This window comes from Schistocerca americana, chromosome 4, assembly GCF_021461395.2.
Source record: "Schistocerca americana isolate TAMUIC-IGC-003095 chromosome 4, iqSchAmer2.1, whole genome shotgun sequence".
Taxonomy (NCBI): Eukaryota; Metazoa; Arthropoda; class Insecta; order Orthoptera; family Acrididae; genus Schistocerca; species Schistocerca americana.
In genome coordinates this window covers 308,825,727-308,841,173 of record NC_060122.1, presented here as the reverse complement: position 1 = coordinate 308,841,173, position 15,447 = coordinate 308,825,727, and the positions used below count along the sequence as shown (strand labels likewise).

General features: G+C 42.6%; 1 protein-coding gene across 2 annotated transcripts in view; it reads right to left on the bottom strand.

The window, feature by feature from the left end:
• The window catches only part of LOC124612856 (protein fem-1 homolog B), a 66,432-nt gene that overhangs the window by 38,286 nt on the left and 12,699 nt on the right, over window positions 1-15,447 (bottom strand). For both annotated transcript variants that reach the window (XM_047141285.1, XM_047141286.1), the window contains exons 5-6: window positions 3,623-3,944; window positions 2,386-2,529 (exon numbers count right to left, since the gene is read on the bottom strand). In XM_047141285.1, the coding sequence (XP_046997241.1) occupies window positions 2,386-2,529; window positions 3,623-3,944 (466 nt within the window). The remainder of the gene's footprint in view (window positions 1-2,385; window positions 2,530-3,622; window positions 3,945-15,447) is intronic.

Here is a 15,447-nt window from a genome sequence, read left to right as displayed (position 1 = left end):
TGGGTTGGAAATTTTCTTTGATTGGGGACTGGGTGTTGGGTTGTCATCATTATCATTGACATGCAAGTTTCACAATGTGGCATCATCTGAAAAGCTTCCAACTCGGTGGCTGAAAGTTGTGACAGTTGAACGACATCAGACTATAGTCAGGACAGTGGAAATTAAAATGTCCTAAGGTGCCTCTCCTACTTCCAGTTGGCCAGTTTGACATCCAGAGTCTCCTTTTTTTTAAAAAAAAAAAAAAAAAAACCTCTTCAGAAAATTTGCACTCTTTATTCCCTATTAGCTAACAACTTGCTGCTTTGTGAGACATAAAATTAAGTATAGGCTGCATTAAACCAATAAAGAGAAGAGACAAGCAAGACAGTACACATTTCTTCAATCCTTACATCCTAGAATTTTTATCTCTCTGATCCTGCTACAGCTTTACATGTTGTGCTTCCCTTTCTGCGAAAGGATCTGTTACCTCATCAAAGTTCATCAAACGTTTTGCTACACGAAAAAACAAAATGTCATTGTCTAATACTGAAAAAGCTGTAATTACAAATAGGCCCAAGACTGGTGTGGTTTCTCGACCTGATTACCTGTATTTTGTCGCTGTCTGCAAGACAAAACAAAATAGGCCTTTATAATAATGCAGCAATTGTAACACATGCCAAATGACTGTTTTGGCAGAAATCGTCATTTTTATAACACGGCAGAATATAATTCACAAAGTATCCACATCAAATGCCTATTAGGCCTACAACAAGCAAAAAGCTTTACGTTAGGAAATAGTTTTACACTTCATTCACACACTCCAGTTTCTCAAGCCTGAGATCGAAAAGTAGTAGTGCGAATTTTTTTATATAAAATTGGAATCGTCGTATTCTTCCATAATGTAAGTGATGTCACTGTTTCTTCTCCTTCCTCGTTCTACCAAACAATGTTGTCATCACTAATTCTTTATCTATTCCTGCAAATGTCAAAGCTTATTCACCGATTAACTTCACTAACTCTGCCAGAATCACCAGTTTAGTTATCCCACGATTATTCTCCGGTTAGGCCTTGTTACGTGTTCGTACGTGTTTTTCGTGCTACTTCCAGAATAGACCTTAAAGCGGCTGCTAGCTGGAGACTGTACAATTTCTTGGATGCACCGCGAAGATAATACGCAATCTTTCTTACCTGTTATTCCTGTTAGTCGTTTATTCGCACTCTGGTAGTCTGAATCTATGGATTTCATTGGTAATCATAATAACACTCGTCATTCGCAAACCAAATCAACCACATAATCAGACAGTGGTTGTCTTTCTTTTGTTCGGCTATACTCTGCTCAGCTCGTATAGCCCCTTTTGTCTACAGAAAAGTTTATTTCTAGATGTGATGTGAATTCCACTGACAGAGACATCATGTACACTATGCAGACATTCACAACAACTTATGATTCATTCAGAAATCAACTTAGAATGTGTTCAACAATGTTCAAAAACCAACAGAGACATGTTTCAAAGTCATACGAATAATCGATAGAGACCAACATGCGCTGGACGCTAGGCGCTTTGTAAAACAAGGTTTTATCCTCAAGAATATCAATTTGAGGCCCCCCCCCCCCCCCCCTTAGATCCAGGGCTGCTGCGCAATCTGGTAGCTTTGGCAGCTTGGGCGTGCCAGTAAAATTTTTCCTGGCATCATCTAGCTGCCCCCCCCCCCCCCCCCCCCCTCCTTTTTTTTTTTTTTTTTTTTTTTTTTTTTTTGCTGTGACTGCTTACACATCCAACAGCCACGTTTCTGTAGACAGAAGCGGAAGAAGATATTACTCAACTGCGCATGATCCCACTCGTACCTGCTAAAACAAATCTAATATTAACAGTTGTGACGTCATGCTCATCAGAGGCAATTTGTTGTTATGAAGCATTGCATAGTCTTCCTAAGGCCTTTGACACATTTTGCTGTTGGCAGATGCTTGTATGAGCATTGTGTTTAGTTGCTGTATATGGCGCATTTCCTTTGCAATTTAAGTTTTATTTTAGTTTTTACTCTCGTTCATGTTTTATTGCTGCAGTATTATTCTGCAGTAGCAGGATACAGTAATATCCTTTGTTAAGAGTATTATTGGTTCTTACCAGTGAAAATTACAAAAAATTAACTGAGAACAAAAACAATGAAAAATTCCCAGGTTTTTCCCGGTTTTCTCCCGAATGAGAAAATTTCCGGGTTTTCCCCGGATCTCCCAGTTGTCCACGGTCATAGACACCCTGATTAATCTTCATTTTACAAATTTTAAATACAGTCTCTCCTTGTACAATAGTTAGAAATTGAGTATGGAAAAAGTAACCAATGACTGAACAAACTGATTTACACCTAATTACTAACTCTTGTCCAACATTAATTATTTATTCTTACCATTACTTGCTCTACATCATCCTTGGGACCAGGATTGATCATCTTTTCTTTATTCCTTTCAAGTTCAATAACACATGCATTTAACACATTTTCGACGTGTGGAAATGTCAGTTCAACTCCAACATGAACCATCTGCGAAAATACCTGTAAACAAATATTAAATTTTATTTTTGTAGTGAGTCCTAAATTAAAGAAACAGCAAATAGCTAAATGATAATAGTACCTACAAAATTGCAACAAGTTTTTAAAAATGGAACAAATACAATTTGTTTAATGATCAGTATGTTATCAGGAAGGCTCTCCATTTTCTTCGCTACAGACTTGATCACTGCATATATTCAGTAAAAAGGCATAACAAGGAATAGACATCAGAATTTCAGTCATTTGTCCCCTGTGAATACTTTACATCTCTTAGAAGTGAACACCTTTTGAAGCAAAAACATCCTTACCAACAATTACCACCCTAATGAGAACACAATAATTTACCAATAGTCTGTGAACCATCAGCTTTTATCAGCAATGACATCACTAAAGAACCTCCTACTTAGACAGATATTGCTGTAATGTACAAGCTATGAGAGCAGATTTGCTGTATCATGTCCAAATGAAGGTGACGGGATCAGTAAAAAGAAGCTCCTGCTAACACCGAGAACATTAGCCTTGGATATGTATAGAGACTGCTTCAATGAAATATTCAATCATATTATAGCTGCTCATTAAGATCTCCCTGCTGTAGCTCATTAAATCCTAAGCGCAAGCTACCAACTTCATTTTTCTTATTTTGCTCTCTCGTTGTTCCCACACACACAACTTTTACAGGTGTTTCGGTCTGTTTCTTTACATTTGTGTGAGATGCTCAACATGTCATCCACATGGTAAGTGCCTGCCTTTGATCAATCCCTTGTTGACATTTCTAGCCATTATTGTGTCAAAACTAACAAAAAGGAAAGACATGTTTTGTACCACCAAATAGACAACACACTGTGTATGAATACATTAAGAGAATGAATTTTTAAATGGAGCAGAATATAACGAGAAGCCATGCTGCTAATACAATGCAGATAGATTATGTAGTATGGCAGCAAATTTAAAATCAGGAAACAATGCTTGTTACTGAGGACAAGCAATAATTATTTTGCAACAGAGTTCTCACAGTGATTCAGAGTTCGCAATTTTTGCCATAATATAAACTAAATATATGTGACCGATTGTACAGCTGCATTAGAACTACACTGACCTGTGCAAATCTTAGTAGATCTTTGACAACTGACACTTTATTTAATTGACGAAGATGAAGAGCATGGAGCCACAATTCAATGCAGCGATCAAACCTAGCGTTATCTGCAAAGACTGCCCCACGAAAGATAACAGGATGAGGCACTTCAGGATTATGAGTACCCAATATCCTCTCCCGAATCGCCAAGGATTCCATATGTAAAGCATTTTGGTTATTCTGAATGGCTTCCAGTTCTTCTAGTGTTTGACATTCCACCCAGTTTTCATAAGCTGGAACTGGTTTGCAGAGCTGCTTCTGCACAACATCATTTGGATCACTGTACCTGGAAAGTAGAACAGAAAAGAACGACTGTCAAATCACTTTTAACACACCATATGGCAGTACCAGGAAAAGGGAAATAAAACAAAGTTAAATATAAGGGGTGTCCAAAAGAAAAGATATGAAGCAACACTTTAGGTGTAGCTGACGTATTTACTCAGAAGTAATCACCACACGCCTGAGCACAACGGTCCCACTGCTTCATGAGCCAAAGGATTCCCTGTTCCCAGAGTTCCTGTGGCTATGGCAGCAGCCAGTCCTCCACTATGTCCTTCAGTTCGCCATCTCCATTGAAGCACTTCCCTTTGAGGTGTTTTTTCTTAACAGATCAAACACATAGAAATCACAGGGCAACATGTCTGAGCTGCAAGGTGGATGTGCTCAAGTTGCTCCCACTTGAACTTGGCGATTACATTGTGTGTGACCTTGGAGACGCGTGGACATGCATTATCATGGAGCAGAATCACCACCCTTATAAGCAGCCCTGGTCATTTGCTCTTGATGGACATGAGTAGGCTATGGAGCCCTCACAGTACATGTCACTGGTAATGGTTTTTCCATCTCAAGGAATTCAATGAGTATCGGAACTCGAGTGTTGAAAAAGACGATGAGCATCACCCTTCCTGCAGAGGGCACAGGTTTGAATTTTTTAGGGGGAGGCAATGACACATCTTTCCACTGCCTACATGTCCCACTATGTTATCCCAAAACGGCACATGCGAATTTCAACCAATTTGGTTGTTACAATGTTTCGTACCTTTTAATTTGAATACTCCTTGTAGGTGCCTAAAGTTGTAGTGCATGTGATACACTTTTGTAAATACAATTAGCCCACAGTCAGCACCATCTTACATTCTTTGACAAGAAAAATAACAAAATGGTGTGAAACAAAAATAACATTTAGAAATATGTTATATTCACTGGGGCCTTTTGGGCTGCCCAGGCCTTATCTTTAGGTGATGAAACTTCACTTGGTTGCACTGGGAGTCACTGAGCACGGTGGCCCAGTGGTATCGCACTGCACTGCAATGTAGTTCAAATCTTCTTATCACAAGTCAGCTTAGTTTTTTCACAATTTGCCAAAACTGCTTAATGCAAATGGAAGGATAATACAAGTCAGGCTTTTGAGACCGGTATTTGCACCACTGGAAAATTTTGTTTTGTGGCACTAGGCCACTTTCCAAGTCTTATTTTCATGCATAACATTTTCACTTTCTAATGCTGGAGACATCATCAGAGGATATAAAGACTCGGACAGAAGTTTCAAACTTAAATGTGCACAGTACACCAAACTGTTCAGTCATACCCGTGCCATGGTCTGGTTGTGATGTCATTTGACTCCTGTCTGACATCACAGAATCATTCCAGAATATCTTATGGGGCTTGTAGTGGGGAAGAGTTGGTATTGAAGAACAAGAACAAAAAGAGGGAGGAGGAGGAGGATTAAAATGAGACAAGATGTGCTCCTTCACTGGCCATCAGGGCTCAATTTGAAGTGGAACTTGTCACTGAAGACAATTCTCTCCAACAATAAGATTCCAGGACAAAGAGAGGGTTTGGAGACACTCTGGACAGCAATGGGACACCAAACTGACTGTTGCCTACCATACAGCCTGACAAGCAGGAGAGATGGTCTGGGTGCCATTTCTTTTCATGGCAGAAGGGTCCTGCTTGGTTGTCCGCAGCACCCTTACAGCACAGCAATGTGTCAACACTACTCTACACCCAGTTTTGTTGCCCTCCATGGCAAGCCATCCTGGGCTTATAGTTCAGAACGATAATGCCTTCCTGCACACGCTGAGAATTTCTACTACTTGTCTTCACGCTTGCCAAACCCTACCTTGACCAGCAAGGTCACCAGATCTCTCCCCAACTGAGAATATTTGGAGCATTATGAGTAGGGCCTTCCAACAATCTTGGGATCTTGACAATCTATCATGCCAATTGGACAGAATGTGGAATGATATACCTATCCCCCAGGAGGACATCCAACAACTAAATCAATGCCATGCCAAGTAACTGCTTGCATACAGACCAGAGGTGAACCAATGCGTTATTGACTTGCCGGATTTGAGAAACTCTTTTTCTTGAATGAATCATCATTTTTTTTTCTGAAATTGTAATCATTTCTTTGTCTGTACATGTACATCGCACCTACAAAAATCTGTCCCATTCAGATAATTCCTTCACGGTGCACAAGTTGGCACAATGGGCAAACCTGCCATGGGGGATGCAAGCTATGAGTAGTACGGGGACTCACCTTTCCCTTCACGCCAAGTGTTGCTGCCAAGCACTGAGTGTTCAGTCATTAGGCGCCGACGCCCATCACATGCTGAGTTTATCTCCATGCAACTCCCTATGTGATTTTGGACTTTTTGCTTCCCATAGAGTGATTCGCATAGTAAATTTTCAATTCCTCTCATGGGCTTCTGGTCCCCAGTTGTTGTGAAGCCACTGTCGGCCCATGAACTACTTGTGCAGAAAATGTAGTGTTGCAATGTTGTCACACCAGTGCAGATACTAAAATGGTGAGAAGAGATGTTGTTATGCTTGTGACACCCCTATTTTTTATTTCCATTTTCCTAGTGTTAATTTTGGGCTGCCATGGCATTTCTGCAAAGCTGGCAGGAACAGTTGCACCTACAGAAAGAACAGCTGAGGCAGCAGGAGCAGGTGCAGGCACTGATGAACCAGAATGCGGATTAGCTTTGTGTCCTTGCTCTGCTGATCACAGGCCAGGCAGCCGTTGTGCTGTTTCCATCCCTGCACCCGTCACCCAAGATGCCATTTGCTAGTTTCAAAGAGTCCACAAAAAGATGGAGAATTGGTTTTGGACTCAACACCTTCTGTTTTTGACTTCCAGATAATTGACAAAGTGCAATTAGTGCCTGAATCCACTTGTTTACAAATCTTGAGACACCTCTTTCTCTTAAGCCATTGGTGGTACCTAAATTTTGTCATCCCCACAGCATTCCCTTCTCCATGCACAACAAGGTAAAAGCCAAGTTATAGCATTGGCAGGATATAGGCATTACACCTGCTGGTGGTGAGTCAGAAGCCCAAAGGTATCATGCGCCTTTGCGACAATTCTAAACAAATGATCAATGCACAATGTATTGTGGATTTGTATCCATTTACATGGACAGCGGTGATGTTCATGAGGTTGCCACGAGGGTGTGGAGCAGCAGCATCAGCAATTTTTCACACATCAACTTGCACGATGTCTACCGGCATTTGCCACTGGATACAGTTATCGGGATTTTCTTGGACCTTAACCAGCCGTTGGGCTTTACCAGTTAAATTGCTTGCCTTTGGCAACTTTGTCTGCACCAGGCATTTACAAACTGTAATTGGAGCAGCTGATTCAGGATGTTCCCTGTTACATCAACTACCTTTACGACATGAAGGTAATGGGCCCTACAAGAGAGTACGAGAGGTACATTTACAAAACCTGCAGTCAGTCTTCCAACACCTCCTGGAGAATGGCCTTCACTGCAAGCTGGAAAAGTGTAATTTTTTTCCTCCCCAAAGGTGCATTTTTTGGAGACCACATTAAAGTCATCTTCAACCTCCTAATGTCCATGAATCTGAACATGCTCCAGTCGTTTTTTTGGTAAGATTTCACATAATGGTCAGTTCATTCCCCAGGCGCATACATCTCCCAACCTCTTAACCAGCTTCACCAAAAGGGCATTAAGTTTTGTGAACAGGCTTTTCAGTCTCAAGCAGTGTGTGTGCTGTGCTCCCTGCCTGACTTCTTTTATGTCAGGTAAACCTTTAACCCTGGCCTGTGACACATCACAGTAAGCCATCAGTGCAGTGCTGTCCCATCGGAACCCAGATGGCACTGAACAGCCGACAATACATGCATCGAAGACACTTTCAGCTGTGCAGTGCAAGTAATTACAGGTGGAAAAGGCAGCACTAGCTATTATTTAAAGAGCAAGGTTCCTTCTCATCACCAACCACAAGCTGCTGGTTACCTTATTTTGGTCTTCATTCTAAGCTGTCTAACAGGACTGTCCACCAAATGCAGACACAGATCCTCCTTCTCAGCAACTATTGCTATGGCATTCATTACCACTCCTCCGCCCAGCATGCCAATGCTGATGTGCTATCGCAGTTACTGAGGGCACCCGATCCAGAATTTGATCAGCAGGAAACTTTCACGTTCACTTTGGATGATGCCTTGCAGCAAATCCTGTCAGATTTTCCATTGGCAGCACAAAAGGTCATGACCACCAAGGTTGCTGACCCATTTTTCCAAAAAATTATTTCAGCATCCTAGACGCGCTGATCGAAATGCATCTCTTCGGATGTGAATCTGGCGTAGCTTATATTTTTTTTCTCCTACGTGACCAACTCATCCTTGTCCAAGGGGTCCTCATGCTTGCCACAGAGGAGCAATGCTGTCAAGTGATTATCTCCTCATCCCCAGCATTGTGTCCTCACATAATCCAATTGCTGCACACACTGCAAAGGACTATGACTCACATGAAGTTGTTGGTACGATATCATGCCTACTGGCCAGCAATCGATCATGACACCGAATATCTGGTGCATGCTTGTGGAGCCTGTGCTCAGAACTACGCTGCCTCGCCACACCAGTGTTCTCCTTTGGCAGTCCCAGTCACCCTCAGCACAGGGTGCACATCAATTTTGCAGGTCCGATTTTGGACAGCGTGCAGCTGTTGTTGGTCAGTGCATTGTTGAATGTCCTGAACATAGCCAAGCTGTTCTCCATGTAGTAGGATGCCCCATGGAAGTTATTTTTGCCACTTAGGGACCCCCACGGTCCTGTGTTCGATAATGGTAGGCGATTTGTGTCATGAGGGTTTGAAGACTTTTGAATTCATAACATTACTCAGCCCCATTTCACCTGCCTTCTACTCTGGAGGTGGAGTGCTTTGTACACATATTCAAGGCCCAAATGAAGTGGTCTGTGTCTGCCTCTTCCCGTGATGTGTTGTTAAGCTTTCTGACTACACACCCCGTGACATCAGTTAACAGGTTCAGTGGAATGTTTGAGTGGGAGCCAGCTGCCGAGTGTTCTCCACTGTGGCCCACCACTTTTCCTCTTGTGGCTGCCATTTGTGCCCAGTCCTTTGGATGGTGGCAGGGTTGGCTGTCAGGTGTTGTGGTGGGCTACAAGGGTCAGCAGTTGTTTGTGACAAATGTTAGTAGGGAGCAGGAAATCCATTATAGAACTCAGATGCATCTGCACCCTGTTGGGGCATCACCATACAGTCTTCTTCTGGTCAGTTGGGCGGCAGGGATGATCACGTCATCAGTCCAGGGTGGGTTCCTGCTTGCAGAAATGTGTCTCTCCATTGCCACACCCTCCACATTCCTCCCTGCATGTGCAGCCTTGGGCCCCACTGAGGCTCCCACCTGCACCTGTTGATGTGGAAACCACAGATTTTGATCTACTCTCCTCCTCCCCTGCCCTACCCCCCCCCCCCCCCCCACCGATGGAGTTGAAGCCTCAACTGCTACTGCTACTGTCAGACTCCTCGTTGACTCAGCCTCCGTGCCCTTAGCAGAGTCCACAGCATCGGCATTGCCTCCTTCGGTTGTCGGCCTGCTGAGGGGTTCTCTGTTGGCCTCATTGGTTCTACACCATAGGTTGAGACCCAAGCCTGGCCATTTTCAACCCTACGTGGCCTTATCAGAGAGGGAGGGATTCAGTACCCTGCAACATCGCATTGGGTTCACTACCCATGGGGCTTTATGTTTTGAGTTTTTGTTACTTGGCATTCTCACACTTCCCAATAATTCGAGTAACAAACTAATTCACTCAACTGTTATGGGTTTGTTGCTTCTTGAATAGCTCAATTTGTTTGTGTGTGGTGCTTGCATCATTTTGTCTATCACCTAATTTTATATGTGACTGGTGATCTTATGCTAACTCCCCCATAAGGTCACACGATTGTGATTTATCAATGAACAGACAGGCATTGGCTCTCCTTGTCAATGGTAGGAGGGTGAAGTAATGATGCCCCAGATGCGTGTCGGATGAGAATGATTAAATAATTTACCTCCGAAACTTAACAAATCACATGACTTATTCTGACTGCACCATCACTAAACTGTCACTGGAATACCGCAGCTTAAGTTTTAACAATAGAATCTGGATGAAACACCTTGCTCAAACAGGGAACGTGTCTAACACACTAACAGGGCAACTTTATCTGTAAACAAGCAAGAAAGTAACAACAACGTAAGGGTACTGAGAGGACAGTTCATTGTTCATCTTCAACTGCTGCACAGTGGTATCAAGTACTGTTATCATTTCTGTTGGTGATAGCAGCGTCACTTTATCTATTGATCTTACCTAAAAGCAACCTGAAATGACAATTCATTAGGCAAATCTTCTTATAAAAGAGCCTCTAATGATGTAACTTATAATGGTATCTCTCTCTATTTTATGACCTTGATCGTGTTTAGCACCATAGCGGACACTAATTTTAATGATTATCACAAACCACTTCAGTTGTATTATTACACATTCCTTGTACAACACAATGTGTTACAGTTGGGGCAATTTTCATTAATCATTAATCTTTATTTTATGGCTGAACCTTATGGTTGAAACAACAAAACATAACAGTAACTAGATGAACTAAAAAGTACGGTGCTAGTTGTCGGCTCTGACCCGTGACTGACTGTGGTGTGTTTTGTGATATCGCGGTTATGCTGCTTATCTGAAATGGATTATGTCTGAAGAGAGCATTTTGAAGTATGTGGTGGCACACACTCGTGTTGAATGTTGATGTTTTGGAATTGTTTCTGAGTGATGTTAGTGAGTGATTGCATGGTAGCGCGCCATTTGCTAAGATTTGTAATTGAACTGTGTTTGGAGATGTCGGTAGTTGTTGGTTACAGATTTGTTTTCAGTGCAGAATTATTAGTTCAGTGTGATTTTCTCGGTTGAAGATTACTTTTATTTCTCATTTGTTAACACGAAGTTTACCAGCAGGTCATCATATCCTGCAATAGACAATGATAGAGTGACATGTTTTAAATTTTTGCAGTTGTATGGAATTGATTATTGAATATGTGAAATGTCACCTTTGTGGTGAAGTTACAAAGTTACCAAAAGTTGTGTGCTTTTAGGTTTTTCCCATGTACAGAAATCTTGAGTAGTTCTCAGATATTCAGTCAGGTGGCATCATCTGAAAGGTGTGATATTTCAGCAAGCCAACTTCTTGTCATCTTCGGGAGTTCCTGATGACAGGATTATATCTCCTGGGTGCTGCCTTTATATTATCTTCCTCACTCTCCCACTGCAACCAGCCAGCACCTCTAGGCATGGATCTGATGCGGTGGTGAGGAAAGCAAGGCATCTGTCATCGATCCACGGCTTTCAGTAGTACCAAGGCCAGACATGGATCATTGCTGGTGTGGCAACAATGCTTCTTTGTCCTCTTCAATTGTTGTGATGGGAGGGTCTTGCTCAAGGCGGGGTCCTAGGCCTAACGTAATTGAAAACTTCTGTCCTTATTTATTAGTGCATCATGTCGTCTGATCTCTACAGCTTCTTTCAGAATATAATCCCAAAAGATGTTTGATTGTTGCAACAACTTAATGTCATCACAATTCGAGGTATTTCCGTGGGAGATGCAATGCTCTGCCTCAGTGGACTCTGTCAGCTGAGCGTTGTCTGTGTAGCGTTTATGTTCAGTGCATCTCTCCTATATCGTCCAGATAGTCTGGCCTACAGACATTTTCCCACACTGGCAAGGGATGCAGTAGACTACCAGTTTCCTCAGTCCTAGGTCATCCTTGGCTGATCCTAATGAGGTTTTCATCTTGCCTGGTGGGCGGAACACACACTTGACATTGTGTTTCCACACTATTCTTCAGATTTTTGCTGATGTGTTCCCACATATTCAATAACCACTAACGCAACTGCTTTATCTTCATCTTCAGCAAGCTGTGTTGTTGGCTTCTTCAGTTTTATGGCACACTGTGTCTCACAGTTGCTGTAACCATTCATCGAAATACGGACTGCCAGTGCTGCAACTCACCTGCTTCACTGTCAAGGTCCGAGATTTTGGGTCATCTGTGCACTAGTATACTTAGAACACTTTCTTGTTGTGAAGGGGCATGACAGCTGGAGGCATGTGAGTACAAATCAGTATGTGTTAGCTTATGATAGTCACTGTGTCATAGCACGCTGTCTAGTCTTAGTTTGACGAGCACAGCCAGAAATTGAAGATGATGGTTTTCCTTTATTTCCATCACGAGTTTGATATTCTGGTGCAGCTAATTTAGGTGTTGCTGAAAGTCTTGTATGTGACACTATCTAAGTGGCCAGATTACAAACGTGCCATCTACACATTTAAAAAAAAAAAAGCATGCGGGCTTGTAGACTGTTGACTCCAGGGCTTTTTCTTCACATGGCTCCATAAACATATTAGCCGCCACTGGTGATAGTGGGCAGCCCACCATTGCTCTGTCTGTTTATAACAACTTCCATCGAACAGGAAGTATGTTGACGTGTGCACGAATTGAAACAGCTTTGTTAGTGCTGGTCCAAACTTTTCTCCGGTGAGACTCAGCAAGTCTCTAAGAGGCACCCTTGTGAAGAGAGATACCATGCCGAAGCTCACCATGATGTTTTCTTGGCCCAGTCTATTAAAGTTCTGAAGCTGCCGTATGAAATAAGCCGAATTTCATATGTGGTTCTAGCATTTGCCCACAAAGGGGCTCAGCTTCGCTGTCAGGTGTTTCACTAATTCATATTTTGGTGTGCCAATGTTGCTAACAATTGGACGATGAGGTATTTCTTGCTCGTGGACTTTAGGTAGTCAATAAAGTCTATGTGGTGCAGCTGTTTGAAGACCAAGTTTCTTCACCACCTTCTTGTCTGGGAATGTGTGTTGGAGAAGCTCAATGGTCTTCCTCTTCACTCTGTTCGTAGGATCATCTTCAGTTCTCCTGTGTGTCACACTCCGATAGGTCATACAATTTTTGTTTGTAAATGTGAAGTGGTAGCAGGACCATACAATTTCCTCTGTCTACTGGGACGATGACTGCATCAGAATCTTCTTCCTTGTTGGAACTGCCCTGGTAAATGCACAGCATGTTTCACACCTTATTCCTCTACAGAATCTTGTGGAAGTGCAATGGCAACCTGTTCCCCAGTGCTGGTAAAGTCTGCTGTTGGTATGGCCATTGGTGTCAGTGCAAAATTTAGCCCCTTCCCTGGTACAGATGAGGTAACATCATAAATTACTTTCTCTGCACAGTTAATAACAGTTCTCCAAGGTTCTTATTACAATAGTTTAGCTGCAAGGTGTTCGTACTAAGCAGTTTGTCTGCAGGTGGCTCACTGCATGTCTTGTTGGCTTGGGACCGGCAAACTGCACCCCTCTACACCCACAAGTCAGCGGACAGTGTCGACGCCAACAGCAGGTGAAACGAGAAGAGTTCTCTTGAGGTCTCATTGAGTCTGCATCGGGTGTACTGTCCCCTCTCCCTGTCTATGGTCAAGCTGGCTCTTCTGGTGATCCGGCTGGTGGCGGGAGTTCTGATGTGATCAATTACCTTCACAAAAGGTGCTACGATTCAGTCCTCTTGGCATCCCAGCAGAAATACAAGGGGGGCCAAAAGGCACTCCTTCCTGTTCCAAAGTTTGTAAAGCTTCTTAACTTTGCTATCCATCTTCTCTCATAGAGGTACTTGACGTGTGATCAGAAGAATACTCTGGAAACACATCAACTGTGTGTTCCACTCATCATCAAGATGGAAACCTTCTTAGGATCAGTCAACGGCAACCTAAAATTTAGCAAAGCAGGTGTCTACCGCACAACTTGCCAGTGTGGGGAAAATGCTTGTATGCCATACTATCCGGACAATACAGGAAAGATGCACTGATCATAAACATCGCACAGACAACATTCAGCTGACAAAGCCTGCTGAGTCAGGAGCAGTGCATCTCCCACAGACATACCATGAATTATGATATGCAACAATCCAACACCTTCTGAGACTTTATTGTCAAAGAAGCTGTAGAGTTCCGACAGCGCAACAGACCCATAAATAAGTACAGTGACTTTCAATTAAACAAGGCCTGAGACCCATACTTGAAAATGACCATAGCAGCAGTCTATGTGGAGGTCCATTCCCATCACAACTGAAGAAGATGAAGAAGCATCATCATTACCACACCCACAGCAATCCACATTTGGCCTTGGCACTACTGAAGGTCTTGGACTGCTGGATTGAAACCTGGTGCCATGTTTCCCCCACTACCACACCAGGTCCATACCCAGAGGCCAGAGGTGCTGGCTGGAGACGGCAACAAAGGGGGGGGGGGGGGGGGGCAGGGGGGGGGGGAGGCGATATGAAGGCAGTACCCGGCAGATTTATCCAGTCTCTAGAAACACCTGAAGATAGCAAGAAGGTGGCTTGCCAAAATATCGCACCTTTTAGAAGATGTAACCCGGCTGAAAATCTGAGAATTATTCAAGATGAATCAAAGCTGCTGTGTTTCAAACCAAGAATGACTACATTGTTGGCATGACAATGTTTGGTGATCTGTTTGGAGGGGTTCCTGGTTTGAGGAGTTTAGGCTGGCCCTTTGTAAAGCAGTATTCATAAAATATTATTTTTGCTGTCACGCTTCAATTGAGTTGTGTGCTAATGAAACGGGCATTAGTGGTCATCCTGTACTAGATTGGTATTAAGATTATTTTGTATGCACCTTTTTTTTAATTTTGAAGGCATAAATAATGTAAGTTTTGTTAATTATATTTTATTTGGGTTTTGTGTTGATGACTGGTTTATTGTCGACTGACTGGTAAGTGCAATTTTATGTTTTAGCTGTTTTTTATCGCATGTATGTATGTATGTATGTTTAAGTGCGTAATTGAGAGTTACTCGTGTATCAACTGTTAAGATCCCATTTTCTCAGGAACGGGCAGAGATATCAAGTGCAAATTTATATCACATCCAAGCTCTACAGTCGCTTGGTGGTATGATAAATTTAACTTTCTATGTCAATGCAATCAAAAGATAAGGCCATATGGCACACATTTTGATAATCACAATACCACTCATCAAAACCTATATATAACAATCTACATACAAGTAGGACCTGGTGGTTTAGCAGTAAAGCGCATGCCTGGAAACACCAAGGGGTTGCAGAATCGAATCTTGGTCAGATTATTGATTTTTCAGTCTTTGTTTCAACCTAGCCTTGACATCTTGATGTGAGGAATTCCCATAAACTACATCTGGTCCAGATTCCATATGAAACTGTAGGTCCCCTTTCCCGAGATGGATAACTGGGCTAAAGATGATGTAACTTACCAAACGAAAGCGTTGGTATGTTGATAGAGACACAAACAAACACACACACACAAAATTCAAGCTTTCCCAACCCACGGTTGCTTCATCAGGAAAGAGGGAAGGAGAGGGAAAGACGAAAGGATGTGGGTTTAAGGGAGAGGGTAAGGAGTCATTCCAATCCCGGGAGCGGAAAGAATTACCTTAAGCCA